We start from the raw sequence: 23,568 nt of genomic DNA, 5'->3' as shown, positions 1-23,568 counted from the left end.
TGGATCATTTGTCACCAGACAAAGATAAAGTTCTCTAGTATAGTATTTGACCTGGATGTTCTTTCAGAAATTGTTTCTTAAACTGTTAGGTATTAGTGAGTAGGGCAGAGATGTGAAGCAGAGACAAAGAACAGAACCACAAAAAAAAGAGATAGACAGAGACACCAAATCAGTCTCCCTCCTAAGTAGCACACAGTGATCTCCTTGCCTCCATTTGATTGTTTTCAGACAATGATCTTGATGTCTTGATTCTATTTTAGAAAAAAAAAAAGATTATTGTATTTTAACTAGCTTTTCAGGTCTTCATATTTTGGTCAGGTGTCCTTAATATCTAAAGACCAGCTCTGCAGCTATGGTTAAGCAATAGTTGATATATATGGAACAAAGCTTACTTAATTATTATTTTCCAGGAAGTATCAGTCAAATGCTTTTTCTTTTACTTTTCTTTCTTTTATGTATCTACCAAACAATCCATGTATCCTTCCCAAAAATGCATCTATATTGAATATATTACATTCTAGTGAGCCAGTGGGCTCAGTGATTGGAGGGTAGAGGGAAAGGGAATGGGGAGTGATCAACAATAAACTAGGAATTGCACTTTGAGTTGAAACATATTTACAAAGGAGTACTGAAACTATTTAGCTAAGTAGTGTCTTTAGCATGTAAGTTAGAAAAGGAACCTATTGTGAAGACACACAAAAAGAATAGCCTCCCCCCACGTTTTGAGGCGGTGTTATATCTGATAATGATTTATCCAGGGAGTCGCATGGAAATATAAAATAGATAATAACCTTCACCCTTAAAATAACCTTGTCATGTATCATAATTGAGGCATTAGACAATGCCAAATACCTAATCAATCCACTCAACAGTGAATCCAGTGGCATATCTGAAGTAGATCTGAAAGTCCATAGTTAAGATAATATCATGAGATTATATCATCTTTGATTGAGGCTCTATAGATGACAGCATATTTTTCACTCAAACCAAATATTTTTCTTTAGGAATGAGTGAGCCCGGCAAGCTACCGAGAGTATTCGATATGCCAGACACAGTAACAACAAAGTCTCCAATGGAGACGTTACTGGGCCCGCTCGAGCAAATCGACGATCAACGGGAGGGCAGGAATGAGTGATGAGTAATTGCATTATTTGGCAGTAGATCTGGATATTTTAAATAAGTAAAAAATTCAAACAAATAAAATTTCTAAATGGTCTTCCCTCCACTGAAAATACTTTATACAGCTTCAGGAATCATACTTAAATTTTAAATCAATCCTGTTCTCTTTCGAAGGAAATTGCTTTAAATTGCATAGGTTTCACTCAGTTTTCAGTGGAAAAATTGGAAAACCGTCTCAGAAACCATGATACTGTTTGGCAGCATTTCATATATCTTACATTTAAAAATGCAGACTTTATCTGTGGTAAATGTATTTGTTGTGGTAAAATATTTTTAAAAAGAACTATACAGAATAATTTGTGGTAAGGAAAAATTCTGTCTTTAAATAAGCCAACCCATCCATTTTGGACATTGATGATTATTTTCATTTTGAATCAGACAGAATTAATAATAAGCCATACATAAGAAATATATGTTTAGGTTTTAATGAGATAATGCATTGTAAAATAAATACTTTTTATTATGGTAAGTACAGATAAAATTTACCCAAATGAAATGCACAATTTTAAGGACTCTACTGTGATGTGTTTTCAATGATTTTTCTAAATGAATGAATGTTCTTTAGAGTTGGTATTGATGTTCTGATTTAGTTACCACGTGATTTGGTCTGTATCCTGGCAAATATTTCCTCAGCTAAGTAAAAATTCTGTGAATGTTGCAAATTGCTTTACAAGTTAAATCCCCCATCGTTTTAAATGCTCATGCTATATTATTTCAGCTCAGATGTTTCTTCTGGCAGAAGGGGTCCTTTTCGTCTGATAGGGGTTTTCCCCCTTCTTCATCTTTTCTCTGAGGTCTATATTTTGTGTGGGGCTTAGCTAAGAGGGGAAAAAATGAAAAGCCAGAATGTCAAATAGCAGAAAACATTCTTTCCTGTGGGTTCCATCCAGAAAAGGTTTGTAACACTGCGTAGAGTCTTGTAGCCCAGCTGTGTGGAGCATTGATTGCTTCTGCCTAGAGCAGGGATCCTGTCAAGTTGCTCTGTGAGTTGAGTCATCTATTGACAAAGAGCTCACAGCCCGCAGATAATGCTGTGCAGAGCTGCTCTTGGCTGCTCCCACGATGCACTGCTTATAGCAGCTGTCAAAGATACTGAGGGTTTCACGGGAGCAGAAAAAAAAGATTTTTACAACTGCCTGGAAGAAAGGGGTGTGAGGGAGGAAGCATTCCCGTGCAGGCTGCCAGAGGAGAGAGTAGGCACCAGGACAGGATGAATGCATTCCTCACCAAGCAGCACAGCTGCGCCCGGGGCCCTGAGGGGCTGGATGCGGGAGGCAGTGCGCCCACTGTCCTCAGGGATGCCCAGTGCGCTTGTGGCTGGCAGAGGACCGCTCAGGGGCTTGGGTACAGTTCTCAGACTATGACCTCTGCAGGACCTGGGGGCCCAGGTTCCAACAGGACCAAGCTGGTCACCTTGTGGGACGGAGTGCGCAGAAGCCCCCACAAGATGGGCACCAAGGGCAGAGGGACTTGCGGGGAGCCTTGCGCCTGCCCTCAAGGTTGGTTCAGCCCAGCACAGGTGAGCCGGAGTCTTTTCTTGTGACTTTTTCTTTGAGAACTGGAAGAAACTGTGAGAGCGTGAGTTTGAGGAGCTGGGTGTGCTTGGGAAACTTCGCCGCCTCCTCTCCTTGCTGTGCAGGTGTGCCTGTTTACAGGGTGCAGGGCGGAGCACCCTGTCCTTTGCACAGGTGTGTGTTTGTGGGGTCTCACCTATGGGGCCTTCTGCAAGTCCAGGGGATGCTGCGCTCAGTGGCTCAAGGCACCTCTCTCTCAAGTTCAACTTCTCTCTCCTTCAGATGGTTTTGCTCTTCTGCGCCAGTCTTTTCTTAGACTTTAGTTATTGTCAACTTTCCTACTCTGCCTAAGCTTGTGTGTTTTGGTGAGAAAGAGAGAATAAACTTCTAGAAGAAGCTTTCAATTTCTGTTTAGCATATATATACATACATATATATATACTTTACCTATGGGAAATGGTGATTTGTAATATGCTATTGTATTTTACTCATAATGCTGTGTATCAGTATTTCAGTAATAGAGATGAAAATACGCTTATACTAAATAACTTATTTACAAAGAAAAGATTATTTGGAATGGGCCAGAGGACGATTACATCTAGAATAACATAATGAAGCATTTTATTTACTCATTGAGAAGCAGTAAGTTTGTTTTATCAAAAATGATAGCTCTCCTATAATGCCTCTCTTTAGCAGACGTTCAGATTCCCTACATACAAGTCCTAGGTTATTCGTGCTCAAACTACTATCTTTTTACCAGAAATTGAATTAATTTTACCTCCTCCGCTGGAGGACAACAACTTTCTGTAATTACTGTGAAAGACATATAAAGTACATTTGTAATGACCGTCATAATTATAGAAAAATGAATATATTGCAAATGCATTAAAATGAGTAAAGTTTAAATTTCAGGAAATTCTGGATTTCAGTATGAGTTTAGCACAATTGAGAGGTGAAAGTGCATCATAAGTGAAATATTATTATATTTCAAGTATAATAGTATAAGGAACAGTCTGCTTTTAATATTAGCCTTTAAAAAGTACTTCCAAGAGCATTATATATCACTAGATCTTAATAATATAGCTATACATTGGCCATATATGTGAATGTTGGTTCATCCCACAAACATATTGACATCGGAATGTAATTAATGTTACACTGTCACTTTGGTATTAAACTTTCACAGCTCAAAATGAAAGTGGAAATTAAGAAACTCAGTTTTCTTTCAATTTCAAATGAATTCCAAATGAAACAGTCTTGGCAATTTTGAAGTGCCTGTAGATTCTTTAACAAGTACCTGTGTTTAAACTCTATTGCTGTATTTATGATAATGTTAAATTTTCAAGGATCATATAGGTAGACAACCTTGCATCTAGCTTATGTGGTTTTTGCTGAGTATAAATTTTAAAATGCCCTATTATTATGATGATTTTAATCAAGATGCAGTAAACTTATATTTCATAAATCTTCATTTCCCCAAATACATATGACTTCATTGCAATAGTTGTGTTCTCAAAATTTTGGTGCACTTTTTTATTTACTAAGGGAAACTTTTTCCTTCCTGATTTTCTTTAGTTTATAGCCATTTATTTAATGTTCTAAAAGATTCTAATAGACTTTCTAAATTAACAATTAAAGAACCAGTGATGTGAGAAGGCTTTAAGTTGAGGCAGTCATGCCTGCCTCATTATTTATAATTTTCTATACATTTTCTCTCCTATTCACATGCACTTTATTATTGGCTAGAAAGAACAGTGACCCCCAGATATTAGAGCTATAGCTGAATATAATTTAGGGTCTTCAATGTTGCAACTCTTTTCTATCACTTGATTCTTCTGCTCATTAACAATCTCAAACCTATTAAAGTGCTACTAACTAGTTGAATTAGTCCTCTTCATACCATTCCTTACCCCTTCCATATTTTTAGTTTGTATCTATTGGTACATATGTGTAAGACACATGTACTTAAACATCTCCAGATCTAACTTCTTGCATATATAACTATAGTTATATGCTTGTATGCATGCATAGACGTACACATAAATTAAAGTTCTATATTATTTTCTTGAATAGAAATTGACTACATTGTTTCACAAAGAATAGTTTACTCTTTATATATGTTATAATTCCTTTACTTTTGGATAGTGTTAAAAATGCTACGATATATATATATATATACACACATCTATACATATACATACACCTATATGCATCTTTACATCTTTAAATGTTTCATATGTATCTACTGTTTATCTAATATCTATAATATACATGTGTTTAAGTGTAATATACCCATATATACTATCACAAAGCAGTACTGCTTGTATACATCTCTGTGTAAATGTATCACTTAATGAATAAAAAATGAAAGATATTTTAAGATTTTATACTATTTTATCCCTTTTTATCTCATGAAATATTATCCGATGAAACAAAGGTTGAAGGTAAATGATACTTAAAATTAAAATTATTGATAATCAAAAAGGAGTGCATTATCTTAGAAAATCACATATGGGACAGAGTCTGCCTGAGATCTGGTAAGTGTCTGGGAGCTGGGATTCTGCCCTTGCAGATATTTGCTCTATTACGTAGAAATCAGCACTGTGATTTCCGGCTGCTATAATAGAGGGCTACAGTAATGATTTGACTTCCTCCCAAGGCCCTTTGCCAAATTCCTGTTATTTGGGGTGCTGTGTACTAACAGGACTCTGTCATTATGTTGTTCTTCAGCAAGAGTGAAAAACAGCTTCTGCTCCTTCTCAAATAAGTCTTTATTTCTCTTGGATCTGTAGAATTAATATGACCATAATAATAGGTAAGAAAATGGAAAATTATAGATTCTAGAAGTCAGTTCTAGGATGCATATTTAAGATAATAGAACTGACCTTGGGAACAAGAAACATGTCTATCATTGCTATGTGGCATTTCTTCCTAACACAGACTGACTCATGGGGGGTGGGGGGTGGTTGCAGCACAGAATAATGGAAACTCAAAGGCTAGAGTTCTAAGCATTTATTCTTTTTTTTTATTCTTCATTTGTTTATTCAATTGCAATTTCCTGAATGCCTTTCAAATGACCCAGCCATGCCCTGTGGATATCATAGTAAACAAAGTAGATCCATTTTGCACAATGAACTTTCCTGCCTGCCCTGGTATATAGGGAGAATTCTATCATCTAGCTTCACAAAATGGAAGTGTAACACAGTTCCACAGTGTTATAAATTCCACAGTAAGTAGAATGAGGGCCACAGGAAAGAAAGAGAGCAAGATACTTGGACATTTTATTTTTAGGACCAGAGAGACAGTATAGAGGTTAAGGTGTTTTCCTTTTATGTGAACAACCTAGGTTCAATCCCCAGGACTATGTAAGATCCTGTAACCCAGTCAGGGGTGATCCCTGAGCACAGAGTCAGAAGTAAACTCTGAACGTTGCTAAGTATGGCCCTCCAAAAAAACCAAATATATATTTATATACCACATCTCATTATATTTCATGTTTTATAAAAGAAGCTTAACAATAGTACCTAACTCTGAAGTATGGGGAGAAATGGTTACCATGATGCATGAAATAAATTAGCACAGGCTTACATTAGTAGTCATTTAACACTTTTTTGGAGTATAAATAATGATGTAAATAAATTATATGTTCATGATAAAAGTCCATTATTATCTTGTTTTCTAAAAATTCATTACAATTGATTGGGAATAGAAGAGAATAGTATCACTAATCTTTTATTGCAGTGATATTTGGATTGAATTTAATTGGCTCATATATATAAATATATACATATATATCCAAGGAAAGATACATTTTGAAGGACAGAATAACAGAGACAGCAGTTGATTTAACAACCTTGTACCTGCTTATAATTCTGTTTGCACAGAATACTGAGCATTGGAGTGCTGGTTCATCAAGAGATGAGGGTTGAGATTTTGGACACAGTGGGTTTAGCCTAACCATAGTGAGTGTGGTCAACCAGATTAGTGCTCCACTGAATTACCACAACATGAAGTCACTGCAGAATTTGAGTTTACTCTGCCTTTCTTGATATTCAGGGTTAATTGATCAGTGAGCCTGCTAAGACTCAGTTTCTCTTTTTTAAGAAAACCAGTCTTCTCTAAATGAGCCTATTTATAAATCTCCTCCACGTTTTGTTTTTCTGAAAATTGACATCCTTCATTGATGAGAAGCATTTGGGGAGAATTTATGCTTTAGAGTCATACGATCTTAAATTTAAATCTACTAGGTTGGTATTATTTCACTATTTTAATCTCTTTAAGATTAATTTGTCTTCTCTGGGATAGGAAAATAACAATGTAAAAAATGTAATGAGAATAGAAAATATCTTCTAGAAAGAATCCATCATGGCACTTAGAATGCAGGCACTATTTAACAAATGATATTTGTTATCATGAATGATATTCAAATTATGTTTTGAATCAGAAAAACTTATCCATCAAAGTACTTGCCAGTATTGTGATCCTTCATTAGAATTTATAGTTTGTTCATTGAATTTTGTGATGTCTTATTTATAATGATGAAAGTTAGGCTAGGCAACTGTCCAGAAACATCTGGCACAGTACCACATGATGATGAGGTGACATTTTGTCCTTCAGGGTTCTCTGAGATTTACAATGGTGCACACAAACCAAACCAAACCAAACCCACATAAAATAAAATTGTACAGTTGAAACAGCATCCCCTAAAGCTTGTATTCAGGAGCAGTAAACATTAGAGTTTCTCAGAAACATTCTGCAAGAACAACTGCATTCCTTTTGAAGCAGAGAGTCAAACTCCGTAATCTATCCTAACAGCTCCCCTAGCCACTCCTCCAGAAACAGCAGCTGCAGCAACTTAAGCACAGAATATTTCGGTCCCAGGAAGTAGTTACCTTAGACCGAAATCTGTAAAAAATATCTTAGGTGCGCGATGGCAAGCAGGGATGCGAAAATGATGATGTGTTGTTAGCGGGTTCTCGGGTCAGCGCTCTCTCACTCTCAGTGCTATTGAGCTGCTGTGTGTGGACTGGATAGGATGGCTCCTCCTTTGTGCTCTGCTTCTGTGCGTGCTGCTGTGCTCTCTTCTGTCTGTCTCTCTATTTTAGACTCTGTCTCTGTCGTCTCTCCTCTGGTCTCTTCCGATCTCTCTCTTTGGAGCTCTTCACTCTGGATTCTGACTCTCTCTCTAGATTCTGACTCTGCCCCCTGGATTCTAACTCTGCCCCCCTTGATTCTGACTCTTACAGCCTTAATTTATATAGCGATCACATAGGGTGGTGCCACAAAGGTGGATTGAACATTAACAAATCAACAAAGAGAGGTAAAACCACGTCTCTAGGAGATTAACTCCAGGATAAAATCTCATCTAAAGAGATTACTCTGGATTACTAGGAGATCCACTTAAGGGCGGGATCCCATTCAGGGTATGTTGCTTTCTTCTTTCCTCAGCTAGTAATCCACTTAAATAGTTGTAGCATATCTACTTCTAATATTTCTAGCAATGTCATTCTGTATGAGCACAGTAAGAGATGCATCAACTTAAAGTTTGGTTCTTCCTGAAGATGTCTTACTACAGTCGTCAGGCCACGTTTAGTCTTCCTAACCCCAGCAGGGTCCTAGTCTCATCGTTACTTTTGGATCATGACATCATTTATCTATGATCATGCTCTCAACTTATAGTTGAGTATTTTGGTGCCTTGGATGGCCCATTTCGAAGTCAGGGTAGCTCACAGCTTACCCTTGGTCCATTCAGTCCCTCGTCGGGACCCTGCTTTTGGGGTGCTAGAAACTAAGGGTAACTGAGTTAAAAGAGCAGATGCCCAGGAGTAAATATTATTGGAGTTAATCAAATCCCAAGTTACAAAGCATAATATTAACTCTCTTCCTCTGTTCGTACAGAAAGGACATTTCTTTAAGGTAAAATAAATTCCCTGCGGCCAAGCTGAAAGGACAAATCCATTGTCATCCTACAGAAATCTTTTTTTTTGGGGGGGGGGTCACACCAGCAATGCTCAGGGGTTACTTCTAGCTCTGCACTCAGGAATTACTCCTGGGATGCTCAGGGGACCATATAGGATACCAGGGATCAAACCCAGGTCAGCCACATGAAAGGCAAACGACCTGCCTGCTGTGCTATCACTCTGGCCCCTTAGACTGAAATCTTGAGTTCAGTTTGTGGCCAGTCAGAAAGATTGAACAGTGTGTTTTTAACTGTGTGACTACTGTTACATATTCTGTCCAGAACTCCTCTTACCAAAATAACAACAACAGCAACAACAATAATAATGCATTTTATTGTAGGGGAAACAGCTGCCCATAAGACAAGAGAAATAATAAGAGAATCCCAGAAGGGATTGAAGTTGAGAAAATCCTTTTGTCAGACATGGAGCCACTTGCTCAACAAATCTGCACCTCTATTGTGACTGCCGACATCACCACTCCAAACCAAGAGAATAGGACAAAGAGAGTGTAGATGTGGGGCATGAAGGAGCAAAAGTGACAATAGATTTGTTTAACGCTAATAATATTCACAATATATAGAACTCTGTGCTAGGTTCTTTATATTGTGCATCTTCTTTTACTTCTTTTAACATCTCCAAGAGTGGTAGTTTAATTCCCTTTCCATTCTACAGATGGAAGATAATAGTAACCTGTGCATGGCGACGCAGTCTACAAGAGCAGGAAGAGTTCCAAATATTTAACTCCCTTTATCTTTTAACACATCTTGTAGAAAAGCCTGTTCAACTACGCTGGAAAATAGAGAATCTCTAAGAGTTTCCTTAATTCTCTTTTTCTTTTTTTTAACAAAAAATTTCCATAAGAGATTGTCACTGTCCCTGTCCTCCCGTTGTTCACTGATTTGCTCGAGTGGGCCCAGTAACGTCTCCATTGGAGACTTTGTTGTTACTGTGTCTGGCATATCGAATACGTCATGGGTGGCTTGCCAGGCTCTGCAGTGCGGGCTAGATACTCTCAGTAGCTTGCCGGGCTCTCCGAGAGGGGCGGAGGAATCGAACTCGGGTCGGCCATGTTGGCTGCATGCAAGGCAAACACCCTACCACTGTGCTACCGCTCCAGCCTGTAAGAGACTGAAGTGCTTCAAATGTTTAAAAAGAGAGGTAGGCCATAGCAATATCCAGAATTTGGTTGGCTTTCTAAACAGTCTACTAGAAGATGGAGAGGCACTACAAAGGATTAATTGCTTACCTTGCGTGGAGCTGACTCTGGTTCAGTCCCTGGGTTGGCATAAGGTTCACTGAACACCACCAGCAATGATTCCTTAGTACAGAGGCAGAAAAAAGCCCTCAATTGAGCCTTGTGTGACTCAAAAACAAACAAACAAAAGCAAACAAAAAGGACCAGTTGTCTCTAATTAAGAGTGGTACGAGTTTTTCTACTTTTTATTTCATTTGCAGTCTTGGCAAATGCAAATATTCTCTTATTACTTCTGAAAGTACTAAATTCCAATCTAGGATATATCATGTGTCTGTTCTTTTCACCCTTCATATCAAATGCTTCTTGTATGGTATATCGCATTTTCATCCCATCTAAATTTATCCAATCTAAGTATATGCAGCATTTGACTACATCATTGCATTGTCTCATATAATTGGGCTCTCAGATTACCAAATTTAAAATTCATTCTTCAATATAAAGTAACAGACTTCCTTTATCCCATTACTTTAGTTAAGACATCATATGCCAGGCCTGGGAAGAGATAAAACCCAGAATAGGACACTTGCCTGGTTTGGAGTTTGCCTGGTTTTGAGCCCAGAAACTATATAAGATCCTCCCAATAACCACCAACAATGATCTGTAAGTACAGCACTGGGTAAGCCCAGAGCACAGCTGAGTTGTAGACCAAACACCAAAGCAAAACTAAAGACATCACATAGCAACGTCTTGAAGGCATTTGTATTGTAGCACTGTAGTACTGTCCTCCTGTTGCTCATCGATTTGCTCGAGCGGGCCCAGTAGCGTCTCCATTGTGAGACTTGTTACTGTGTTTGGCATATTGAATATGTCACGGGGAGCTTGCCAGGCTTTTCCGTGCGGGTGAGATAGTAGCGGTAGCTTGCCGGGCTTTCTGAGAGTGGCGGAGGAATCGAATCCAGCTCGACCGGGCCAGCCATGTGCAAGGCAAACACCCTACCGTTGTGCTATCACTCCAGCATTTGTATTGTATTGTACATTTTATTTCAGATGCAGGAAGTAGGATATTCCTCAATAGAAACGTTGAGTTTGATCATGTCGAGAACTACAGTTTCAGATATTTGATACTACTATGAGTACTGTTACATATGTGTTCAGCTTCCCTCCCAACTAAGAAAGTGTAGCTTTCAGATAAAATTCAACCTGCTTTAAGTTTTTGTATACTCCATTACTAGAATATTTTGATCCTATTTTTAGTATCTTCAGAAAAATTTTATTTTCTACTAAAGTTTTTAAGAATCTTTAGTATCTTGATGAATATTTTATCACTTGTATAGGTCTATAAAATCCCATTTGTACTATATGCATACAGAGAAAGTTTTATTAGGGCCAGAGAGATAGGACAGTGGGTAAGATAATTTTCTTGCACATGGTTGGTCTGGGTTTGATCCCTGGCACTTCATATTGTCTTCGAGCCCCACAAGGAGTTTTCCTGTGTATAGTTGTTTCCTTCTCAGTCTTCCTGATTACAGGAAAATGCTTCTCATTTCACCGGGACACATTCTAAGTAACAGGGGCTACTTATCAAATCACCTTGCAGAGTCCATTCTTGTCGTATCATTACGGGCTTAAGTATTTGAACCAAGATTTCTCAGCTTCACCATGAGTGTCATAGCATGGCTGTTGCTCTCTTGCACAATTCACACATCCAGGACATTACACTCATTAACAAGTGTACCTTGTTCCACTAAGTTGAATTCCTTTAGGGAACAACTTGTTTACTTGTCCTTGTTTCCCAGTACCCTGTCCGTCAGTCATTATTCTTGATCTCTGAATGAATGGTAGAAGAAAGTCTTTTATTTATAGACAGTGTATTCAATCAGTTTTCAATTTTATTGTGATTATTATTTATGCAAGTCCCTTAAGTTTAACAGTAGCATCTTCTCTTAGAAGGTCTGTTTAATAGCAGTGTAACCAATATTGTCAATATATTATTTTCTGTATTTATTTTTTATTTATTTTGTTTTGGGTGGGGCAAATCCAGCTATGCTCAGGGCTAACACCTGGCTTTGTACTCAGGGATCAGTGCTCAGACTTGCTAAAGTATCGCTGTACAGGCTCTGAGCAATTGGGCCACTCGGTTCACACAGGGAAATGCTGGAATCTAACTTGGAGTGCTAAGCATGTGGAAAGCTAATGTGCTGTCCCTTGAGTGATCTTCCAGATACCAACCCAGATTTAAAAAAATGTATCTTTTGTTTTTTCTTTGTTTGGGAGCTATACCTGGCAGTGCCCGGGGCTTACTCCTGGCTCTGTGTTCAGGTGTTACTCTGGGTGGTGCTCAGGGAACATAAGTGGAATCAAGGACCAACCCCAAAACTTATTTATTTACTATTTTTTTTTTTTTGGGTGAACGGGAACACCCATCTGTTTTCAAGTCTTACATTTAGGATCCACTTTTGGTGGTGCTCAGAGGACCATAAAAACTTAAATTTTTAAAGTAGCTTTAGGGTTAATAAAATTAAGAGAAAGATACTTGCAATGAGTGTTCTGGTTTTCAATTTCAAGGCTTTTAAAAATAAAGTTATGATGAATTAGATAGATATAAATATTCTTAATTTAAAAGCGAAAATTAGGGGCTCGAGCAATAGCACAACAGGTAGAGTGTTTGCCTTGCACGCGGCAGACCCAGGTTCGATTCCCAGCATCCCATATGGTCCCCCAAGCACTGTCAGGAGAGATTCCCAAGTGCATGAACCAGGAGTAACTCCTGTGCATCGCTGGGTGTGACCCAAAAAAAGAAAAATAAAAAAAAGAAAAAAAGAAAAAGTGAAAATTAATAGTTTTAAAAATAATTTTATTTTTAGTGTAGAAGTAATGTACTTTATGTTAAAAATTTATTCGCTTAAAGTTGCTTTCAAAACTCAAATTTTACCCAAAATTTAATCTAGTAAACCAGTTAATATTTTGGTTCAATTTTAGTCTCTTTGTATTTGAATATGTATGCAATATATTTTTATTAATAAAACACACACAGTTAACTATAACCTTTGCTTATGTGAATCTCAGTTGAGTACTTAAGAATATAAAACTGAATTTTCTCAATTAATGTCATGTCGTAAACATTTTACTGTAGCACTGTCCTCCTAAACATTTTACTAAAATGTTTAGTAAATTAGAAACATTTTACTAAATTAGCAAATCATTTTTGTTATTGATAATTTTCAGTGACTGGTAAATATTCCAGGTCCAAAAAAATGTATGTTTTTGGGTGTTTCTTTATAGTATCTTTTTATTAATATAAACAACATTGCATACAGGGATATTTGACCACATTTCTTCGTGATTCTTTTCAGATAAGCATTAGTAATTTCACAAGGCCCTAAGGCATTGAATTATTAGGTCTGACTGGCTGAATAACACTGTGAGTGCCCAAGACACTTGAACGTTGCTCAGTGAATCTCCATCTACCCTCAAAAGAATGATTAAATTAAGGGTCAAATTTTTAAGGCTTATAATAATTTTTAAATAGTTTCACAAGTACAAACATTTAATCAATGGGGGAAATAATGAAAAATAAGAGATTGATTCTTGCCAAGATAATTGCCAAATCACTTCTAAATAAATATTATAAATTTAAAGTCCTCCTTTTCCAGGAGTATATAAACTGTTGCTATAGTTGTTTTTCTTTGCAAACAAATAAAGCATCTTAAATTTTATAGGTCAACATTTTTATGCTGTTTCAATTTACTTTTATTTCTTAATGTTATATGTCTTTTTATTGTAATAACTGTGATATGCTATCTTATAATATCTAGCACTATGGTAATATGTAATGATGGTTTAGGACATGTGTAATTTATTGGCTAGACAAGAGGCATGGCAAGGTGGGTGGATAGATCAATGCATGGATGAAGAGAAGACAGAGAATATAGGAAAGTACATACAGTAGGAAAGTTCCTGCTTGACAGTCCTCATAAGAGAACTCTTCCTAATAAAGCAAGTTTCTAAATTAATTTTTCAGGCACTGTAACTTTCAGTTACTCATAGTTGAGATTCAGGTATACAATATTTCAATAGCAATTTTATCATCGGTGTCAACTTCCCTCTGCCAATGTTCCCAGGCTCTGGTTCTGCTCACCTGCCATGTTCAGGCTTCCTCATGGCTTTGAGCACAGGCATCCATCATGGTACATGCAGAGCCAGGAATTAGCAAATGCATAGCTTGCTCTCCTCTCTCTCTGGGCCAGTAGGTTAGTTCATAACTCTCTTCATGAGGGTTGGTTCTTAACCCTGTCTTTCCAATTGCTGTTTACCTGCATAATTTTTATCTGTTGTTTGAAAGGAAAAGAACCGAACTACCTTGTTTCATAATAAAATGAGCAAGATTGAATTGAGTGACAAAGTAAAAGGTAAGCTAGATAGAAGTACCCGATGGTGTAGATGGAAAGTTTTTTGTGATATGGACCACAGAGAAGCTGGAAGGAGAAAATATATTTAACTGATTCAATTGAGAAAGGAGGGCCAGAGAGAGAGAGAGACAGAGAGAGAAAGAGAGAGAGCCTGAGCTAAGACACTTGGCTTGCATGTTCTGGTCCCTTACGTTGTATGTGAACCCCTGAGCACTGCAAGGGCTCACTCCAGAGACGGGAAGGACCTGAGCACTGTTGGGTGCTAAAACCTGCCTTGCATGCGACAGACCCAGATTTGATTCCTCCACCCCTCTCGGAGAGCACAGCAAGTTACCGAGAGTATCTTACCCGCACAGCAAAGCCTGGCAAGCTACCTGTGATGTATTCAGTATGCCAAAAACAGTAACAACAAATCTCACAATTTGTTGTGAGACGCTACTGGTGCCCGCTCAAGCAAATCGATGAACAACAGGACAGTGACAGTGAAAGTGATAAATCTCAGGAGTGTTTTGTCTATTTCTTTGAAAAATATCATGGATATCTTGATAGGGACCACACTAAATCTGTATAGTGGTTTGGTGAGTATTTTGATAATGTTAATCCTCTCAATCCATGAGCAGGGATGTGTCTCATTTCCTAGTGTCCTCTTTCATTTCTTGAAGTAGTGTTTTGTAATTTTCTTTGTATAGGTCCTTCACCTCTTTAGTTAAGTTGATTCTAAGGTACTTGATTTTCTGATGTGACCCAGCAATACCACTTCTCGGAATATTTCCCCAAGGGTACAAAAAACACAGTAGAAATGACATCTGCACCAGCATGTTCATTGCGGCACTGTTTGTAATAGCTGGAGTCTGGAAACAACCCGAGTGCCCCAAAACAGACGACTGGTTAAAGAAACTTTGGTACTTCCACACAATGGAATAATATGCAGCTGTTAGGAAAGATGAAGTCATGAAATTTGCTTGTAAGTGGATGGACATGGAGAATATCATGTTAAGTGAAATGAGTCAGAAAGAGGGATAGACATAGAAGGACTCCACTCATTTGTAGAATATAAAATAACATCATACAAGACTGACACCTGAGGACAGTAGAGAAAAGGGTCTGGGATATTGTTCCATAGTTGGAAGTTGCCTCATGAGCTGGGGGAGAAGGCAGCTGGAATGAAGAAGGGATCACGAAGTCAATGATTGTTGGAGGAATATTTGGGATGGGAGATGTGTACTAAAGTAGATAAAGGGCCCAAAGTTATAGTCTCTCAGTATCCATGTTGAAAACTACAGTGGCCAAGAGTAGAGAGAGAGTATGGGGAAAATTGTATGCCATAGAGGCAAGGTAGGGTAGAGATCGGGGAATACTGGGGACATTGATGGTAGAAGATGTGCACTGGTGGGGGGATGGGTATTCAATCTTTGTATGCCTGAAATTCAAACAAACGTGAAAGCTTTGTAACTGTATCACACGGTGATTCAATAAAAAAGGGGAAAAAGAGTCTAGCATAACTGGGTATTCCTATAGTTATTTTTCCAACATTTGAGTAAAAATCTAATGAATAATAATTGACACTAAGATCCCCACTCTTTTGTTCAACTATTCCTGATTTTTCTTTTTTGGGGGGGAGGACATTGGGAACACCCAGCAATGCTCAGGGATTACTCCTTGCTCTGCACTCAAGGTTCACTCCTGACAGTGCTTGGGGCACCATTTGGGGTGCCAGGGATTTTATCCAGCTTGGTCGTGTGCAAGACAAATGCCCTACTGGCTTCACTGCTGCTCAGTCTCTTCCACCTACTTTTCATCAGTATTTCTCTTTATCCTATTCTGCCTTCCTGCAATTTGTTTTAGAATTCACAGTCTATCATGCCAGCAAAAGATAGTCATCATCAGTCCCAATATCTTGTATTCCCAGAGCTCTCATTAATTATCTGATGCGTAATTGATAGATAATTCATCTGATTAACACATTCCCACACTCAATGACTGAGCATAGATGATTATTGTTGCCCCCATAAACTCTTTGCAATAATCCAATCCAGTAGTCTCCTAGATGCCATTGGTCCTGTTTTAATATTTAAGTAACGATGCCACCTTTATTGTAACACTCAGTTCTATTTATTTATCTTACTGATTTAAATATTTAGCCATTCCAAATCATTTGAAGTAGACTTTCACTTTAAATATAATATGATTTCTAAAGGGGGAAATGTGTATAGATGTGTCCATAGGTGTTCTATGTTAAGCTTTTAAGAAGTTTATATTTAATTGCAGAGTTTGCTATTGTTCTTGGGTCTTTATAGCTCTCAGAGGCAAGTAAGATAAGTAGAACATTTAAGTATATTTACTGATGAAATCTTGTTATCAAATCTATGCATTTTCTATTATCTCACTAGGTATTTTCCATACAAATTTCTATCCTAAAAGGTGGTTTACTGGCAGAATTTGTAAGTTGACTTTGATCTGTGGCCAAACTGCCCTTCCAACTCTATCTCCTCTTGTATTTTTTTCTTTTTGGGTCACACCTGGCGATGCACAGGGGTTATTCCTGGCTCATGCACTCAAGACTTACTCCTGGTGGGGCTTGGTGGACCAGGGATGCTGGGTATTGAACCCGGATCCACCACGTGAAAGGCAAATTCCCTACCCGCTGTACTATCACTCCAGCCCCTCCTCTTGAATTCTATTCTTGCCTTTACCAAACACTGCCTGAAGACCTTGTACAGTCTTTATGCTACATCTTTGCTAATGTCTCCGTCTTCAAAATGTTTGGCCTATTTTATGCTTGTTGAAATTTTGCCCACTGGAGCGATAGCACAGCGGGTAGGGTATTTGCCTAGCATGCGGCTGACAAGGCCAACCTGAGTTCCATTCCTCCACCCCTCTCAGAGAGTCCAGCAAGCTACCAAGAGTATCTCGCCCATACTGCAAAGCCTGGCAAGCTACCTGTGACTTATTCGATATGCCAAACATAGTAACCAGTCTCACAATGTTACTGGGCCTGCTCGAGCAAATCGATGAACAGCAGGAGGTCAGTGACAGTGACAGAAATTTTATCCATCATTATCAAATCGTCTAAAATGTTATCTTTTTTAAGCCTTTATTTTTTAAGCTTCACAGAATGTTGTAGATATTTCCACTTTTCACAACATTATGAATACTGGCATGTCAGTTTATCTAGAATATTGATACATTGAGAAGTCACATACCAGCTATTATTTCTGTATTTGAATTTTTATTTTGTTTTTCATGGGAGGGGGGTAACCTTGGCAGTGCTAGGGGCTTACTACTGGCTCTGTGTTCAGGGATCACCCCACAATTATCAGAGAGCTATGTAGAAAACTCAGGATTGAACCTTGGTAGGCAGTGTGCAAGGGAAATACCTTAACTGTTGTGTTATTTTTCTGCTGTACTATCCAATATTATTATATTTTCAATTCAAGAGTAGAGTGCAACATATTTAAGAATGATTTGAAAATCGATATGTTGTAAAATGGTCTGGTGGGTATAATGGTGTGACAGGACATGAAAGCACTGTAGCACTATCCTCCCGTTATTCATCGATTTGCTTGAGCGGGCCCAGTAATGTCTCCATTGTGAGACTTCCTGTTACTGTGTTTGGAATATCGAATACGTCACGGGGAGCTTGCAAGGCTTTGCCGTATGGGCAAGATACTCTTGGTAGCTTGGTGAGCTCTCCAAGAGGGGCAGAGGAATCAAACTCTGGTTGGCCATGTCGGCTGCGTGCAAGGTAAACTCCCTACCGCTGTGCTATCGCTCCAGTCCAGGACATGGAAGAGACTGCTCATTTAGAGAAGCACTTATTATGTTTTTAGATCTATATTGAATTTCTTTCAAAGCCCAGAAAATCATTCTGAATAGTATTTACAGGGAATGGAAACAACAAACTGACTCAGACTGACTAAAATATACATGAAATCAAATTACATAAAAAGTTTGTTTCAGTGAATATCTTAGTCATTTAAAAATAGCTTTGTTCATAAATTGTATTTTTTATTCACTTACAAGATTTTGTTGATTATTATGTCTGAGTCTCTATACTAGGAGCTTGAAAATGTAATAATAAATATAGCAAATAAGTTTTAGAATGCACATTAAAATGTAAAATAATGTAAATGTAAAATGTAAACTTAGCAAACAAACAGTACTACTATAGATAGTAACATTCTACTAAATATAATGTAGGGCAGGGAGATAGAAATAATTGTTTCTTGGGTGGGATTCTCTGTATAAGATTGTATAGTAACAGATAACCTTAATAATAAAAGAGTAAAATGTTATTTAAGGATGAATAGGCAAAAAATTGAGAACATATGACAACATTCAGATGTCATAAGAATTAAAAATAAATAGCTTATTTAAAGGCTGTGAACAGGTTTGATTGACATATGTATGCAATAGAGGAGAGTGATAAAGTCAGAAATAGAAGTCAGTATATCATATATACTAGGGTCCTACAGATTTTGGAAGATATAGTGGTGAGTTGGGCTGGAGCGATAGCACATGGGTAGGGAGTTTGCCTTGCATGCAGCCGACCTGGGTTCGATTCCTCTGTCCCTCTCAGAGAGCCGGGCAAGCTACTGAGAATATCCTGCCCACCCGGCAGAGCCTGAAAGCTCCCCGTGGCATATTCGATATGCCAAAAACAGTAATAACAAGTCTCACAATGGAGACGCTACTGGTGCCCGCTCAAACAAATCGATGAACATAGGGAGGACAGTGCTACAGTTCTATGGTGGTGAGTCAGATTTTTTTAATATAATAAGAACCGTTAAACTTTTTTACATTAAGTAGTACTTAATGTGAACAATTTATGTAGTATGTGCTATGAAAAAAGCTAAAAATACAGAGACAAATTAATGTGAAAGCTGCATAGCAGTACTACCAATTGGTATTAAGTGGTAGTTAGTGGTGGCAGTGATGATGGATATGCATTGAATATATTGAAGATATACAATTTAATATAGATTTTTAAAATATGCATAATATAGAGGTTTGTTAAGACAGTGTGTAACAGAAATACGAGAGAAAGAAAGAAAATCAGGGTATTTTGGTTTCTGGACTTTTCTCCTTGGAGTCGAATCATCTTCAAAATATATAACTGAATAGAAATGTTAACATTAAAAATCTTGAGAATACTTCTTTCTAGAAAATTCTGAAATCTATGATGAATACTTGTCTCTTTTTTTTTCCTATGTTGCTTCTTAACCCGTTGACATCTTCTCAAATTTCTGATCGATATAGTATTTTACTTTACTTTAGAGCCACAGCTAGCTTGCTCAAGGCTTACTCCTGGCTCTGTGCTCAGGAATCACTCATGAATTGTGTTCTGGGAAGCGTGTGCAGTGCCAGGGATTGAACTTGGTTTACTGCGTGTAAGACAACCAACTAACTCTCCCCAGTCCTACGAATTTTCTTTCTATAATACTGAATAATGTCTTAATCAATGCTGCTATTCTGGATATTCATTCCTGTAAAATTGTCTTTCATGACCTAATTGTGATGTGATGAGAAGATACATAATTAATCTTATTTTTAAGTTAAAAGTGAGAGGTTTCATGGGAAGGGGGGGCGTTCCGGTCCGTCCTTCACGCCCTACCGAGGTCACCAGTTGCCCCCCACAAGCGGCTCTCAAGCACGGCCACGGCCCCAGAAGCACAAGGACTTAATGTAGAACCCAGCAGCTTGGAGCAGAAAAGTGAACGGACTATGTGTTAATCCAGGCCATCATGTCTGCCCGGAGGGGAAAAGGTGTTGCCCCATTCGCCCTCTCTTCTCTGGAAAGAAGATGGCGGCCACATGGGTGCCTTGTGGAGAGCAGGTGTGAGCCGGGGGTGTGGGGGCGACTAAAACCTCATGGCAAGAGGGGCGTTTCGGTCCGCCCTTCACGCCCTACCGAGGCCACCAGTTGCCCCCCACGAGTGGCTCTCCAGCACGGCCATGACTCCAGAGCACAGAAACCAATCTCTTAATTATCTGACTCTCAGTAGAAATACTTCCAGGGTTAATTAGCAAAATAGCGGAAATCCAAAACCAACATTTAATTCTTGAACCCAGCTGTAGAAAGCGAATCACTTCACAATGCTTTCTCAGCATGTCTGATTTGGGGGGTGGGGGGTAAACTCTAAATAATAGTGGTGCATCTTTTATTGCAACAATGAATCTAATCAAAGCAGATAGAGTGTTAACTAGAATTCATCTGCCTCGCAGGCATTGGGAGGGGTGGGGGGTGGGGTTTTATTGGGGTTCTTCGTGGTAAAAAATAAGTATTGGTAAAGGGATAGGTGTTTGATATTTGCATGACTGAGACCTAAACCTGAAAGCTCTGTAACTTTTCCCACAGTGATTCAATAAATAAAAAAAAATGTGAGAGGTTATTTTAACAAAGCTCATAGATATTGACTATAATTGTGGGAACCAAATAACATGAGGTGACCCTTATTCTTCAGACATAGTTCTGAACCCTACATCTAATACTTGTATAAATGTGTAGTTGGAACATCTTATTGAAGTACATTAGAAAACAAAAATCCTTTATCCAGAAATATAGGAGAAAAAGAGAGTTTGGATGAAATGTTGAGAAAGAAATAAGCATCTACCCCTACTGAAAATATTTTCAATTTCTTAGGGAATGTAGGATAACATTGGTTTATCCTTTCTTCTCCAGCACAAGAAGCTTAGGTTTACTGAGTAATACCATCACAGTGCTCCCTAAACCCCCCATTTCTTTGGCATTCATCATTAACTTCTCCTTTGTGTTCTGCTTTTACTATCTGTTAATGCCCCTAACCAGAACCTGTGATTTGTAAAGTCAAATTCTTCAGAGATCTCTGGATTTGTATTTGTAAATGAAGTATTTCTTTTCTCTTTCCCTTATGTCCTTTGTATAATTTACTTTAACACAATGTCCTTCTTGTGTAGACACAGGAAGATAGTTAATGCTATGCTTTTATAATTTGGGAGTTAATTGACTCCTAATAATATTTACTCATGAGCATCTGTCATATTTACTCCACCTAAGTTTCAGTTGCCCATAGTTCCTAGCGTCCCCAAAGCAGGGTCCCAATGTAGGGACTGATGAACCCAGGGCAAGTGGTAAGTTATCCTGGCATCACAACGGGATAGGCCAAGTGCCATAAAACTTACAATATTTTAAGATCATAGTCATGAACAAATTCTATCATGATCCAAAGAAAAGACTGGATAAGGCCTATGGTAGGGTTAGGAAGGACTAATCTGGCCTGAGGACTGTAGTCTGGGATCTATTGCAAGATTTCCCCAGGAGAGCTGCCCATTAAACTTAATATATCTTTTGCTGTGTCCATACAAAATGACTAATATCATTAAGAACAAATTTAAGAAGATCGTTTAAATATATGTGAGCAAGGAAAGGACAAATAAGGCCTTAGATGAAAAAATATGCCCTTGAGTGGATCCCTAACAGCACGAGGAGATCTTTGTGTTAGAAGAGCTTCCCCAGAAGGAAGGGATTTTATATGTTGATTGTGCTATCTCACCTACATGTTGTTGCTACCCCCAACCGTGGGTAATTTTTCTCTATGACTAAGGCAGTGAAACTGAGCACAGATAGACTAGCATGGGGGAAAGAAAGATATGGGAATAAGGGGCAGTGTGAGAATGGAATGGGGCACTCGGTGATTTGGAATGGTCACACGAAGAGAATGGAATAAACAGAGGGACTGAGATTGGACTAAACTACAATTGATCACCAACCAGCTGGACAGCCCAGTTTCCTCCTTCATGTGTTTGTTGGCAGCATGGGTTAGCAGATTATGGCCACTGAATGCATGTGACAAGAAAGCCCACGCATACTTTGTGAACTCAAATAACACTCAAGCATATAGTTCCTTCTGACCTCCCTCTCTGTCCCTCTCATTTGTTTTATTTTGTCTGTTTTATGATTCAGCGTTCACTTCTGTTGCCCATTTCTTCTCACTTCTGCTCTGGGGAACACAAAGTGTACTGGAAATTGAACCTTTGACTTCTACATTCAAAGAATATTCTCAGGTCCACCAAGCTGTCTCTTCACCTCTTCCTTCACTTACTGCATTTCAGTTGAAACATGAAATCGTAAATACTTCGCAAAGACATCTTTTCAATGAAAGGGTATTTGGGACATCCAGCAAAATGCATTGTATGATGAAAATCATTTAACTAGAAATAAAAGAGTTATTAGAAATTGGATTTATTAGATTTATTAGAAATTGTGCCACATATAAGAAATCGTGACTTTTTAAAATAGAGTCTTGTCTCAACAGTTCACAATTAAGCATCAAGAAAAAAACTAGTCCACAAATGGGTGTTCATTGTTTTTATTTAGATTTTACTTTAAGAATTGATAATAGTTTCTAATTAAATTTCAAAAATATATTTTAAAAATGAACATTATATTTTATGAATTATCCTTTCTTTGGCCAGAGAGATAGCACTGGCAATAAGGCACTTGCCTTGAATAGGGCCAATTTCAGTTTGATCCATGTTCTTTAGCACCACTGGGAGATGGGAGCATGAAGTAGACCCCGAATACCACACAGGTTGGCCAAAAGCTCCCCTAAAAACTAACCAGAAGTTGTTCTTCACTTAAATTTCAGTTTGACCTTAGAACAGTAATGGATATGTTTCTTGCTAATAAACTTCAGCTACTGAATTGGGGACATAGCTCCAAGGGGTGAAGTAAAATTCCCTCTTTTGGTTTTATTAACATAAAAGAAGATATATTCCCAGGGAACAGATATTCCTTTTATATACTTCAGATCAACTGATAAAACTGTTGTACAAATTTATAAAGTGTATTTATATTACTTGAAATTATCCCTTTACCATGAAGTGCTTATCATGAGAGGGTAGTACTTTGGCATAGTGTCCATTATCTCATCTCTAAAATGACTCTATATTAAACCTTAATGATAGCATTGACCTTGAAAGAGAACATGAACAGTCTCCTACACAGTTTCTTGTTTCAGAGGAGTCTAAATCATATCATGTTAAAACATTATTTAGCTCATTGCTCAGCAGAAATCACTGACAAGCCTTGTAAAGTGATCAGATTCTCCCTCCATCTTGGACTCATGCTTGAATCTCACACTCAGGGAGTTCTGGAGAGTCAGAAAACCTGGGTTCTACTAGTGGGTTACTCCGGACAGCATCTTAGCTGTTCTCAGAATATTAATGTCTACATGTCAACTGAAGAAAATTAGACGGGACAGAAAATAAATGAATACATTTAATTGTGCGTATAAAAGCAGAGTCAAGCTGGTTGCCACTGTTCCTCAAAC

The 23,568-nt window shown here is 38.1% G+C and overlaps 1 protein-coding gene across 19 annotated transcripts in view; it reads left to right on the top strand.

Annotated features, from left to right (window-relative positions):
- Positions 1-23,568, top strand: part of DLG2 (discs large MAGUK scaffold protein 2) — a 1,600,462-nt gene that overhangs the window by 654,275 nt on the left and 922,619 nt on the right. For 4 of the 19 annotated variants that reach the window (XM_056115950.1, XM_056115957.1, XM_056115945.1 and 1 more), the window contains exon 1: positions 2,313-2,698. The exons of 9 other annotated variants lie outside the window; for them this stretch is intronic. In XM_056115950.1, coding sequence (XP_055971925.1) covers positions 2,390-2,698 — 309 coding nt within the window. In that variant the 5' untranslated portion in view covers positions 2,313-2,389. Of the gene's footprint in view, positions 1-2,312; positions 2,699-23,568 lie in introns of those variants that run through there. 6 more of the 19 variants (XM_056115962.1, XM_056115961.1, XM_056115949.1 and 3 more) reach the window with 4 other exon arrangements.

Source organism: Sorex fumeus, unplaced genomic scaffold (genome assembly GCF_029834395.1).
Source record: "Sorex fumeus unplaced genomic scaffold, SorFum_2.1 ptg000030l, whole genome shotgun sequence".
NCBI lineage: Eukaryota > Metazoa > Chordata > Mammalia > Eulipotyphla > Soricidae > Sorex > Sorex fumeus.
Note: the sequence above shows the minus strand (reverse complement) of the source record. Positions and strands in the feature narration are given on the sequence as shown.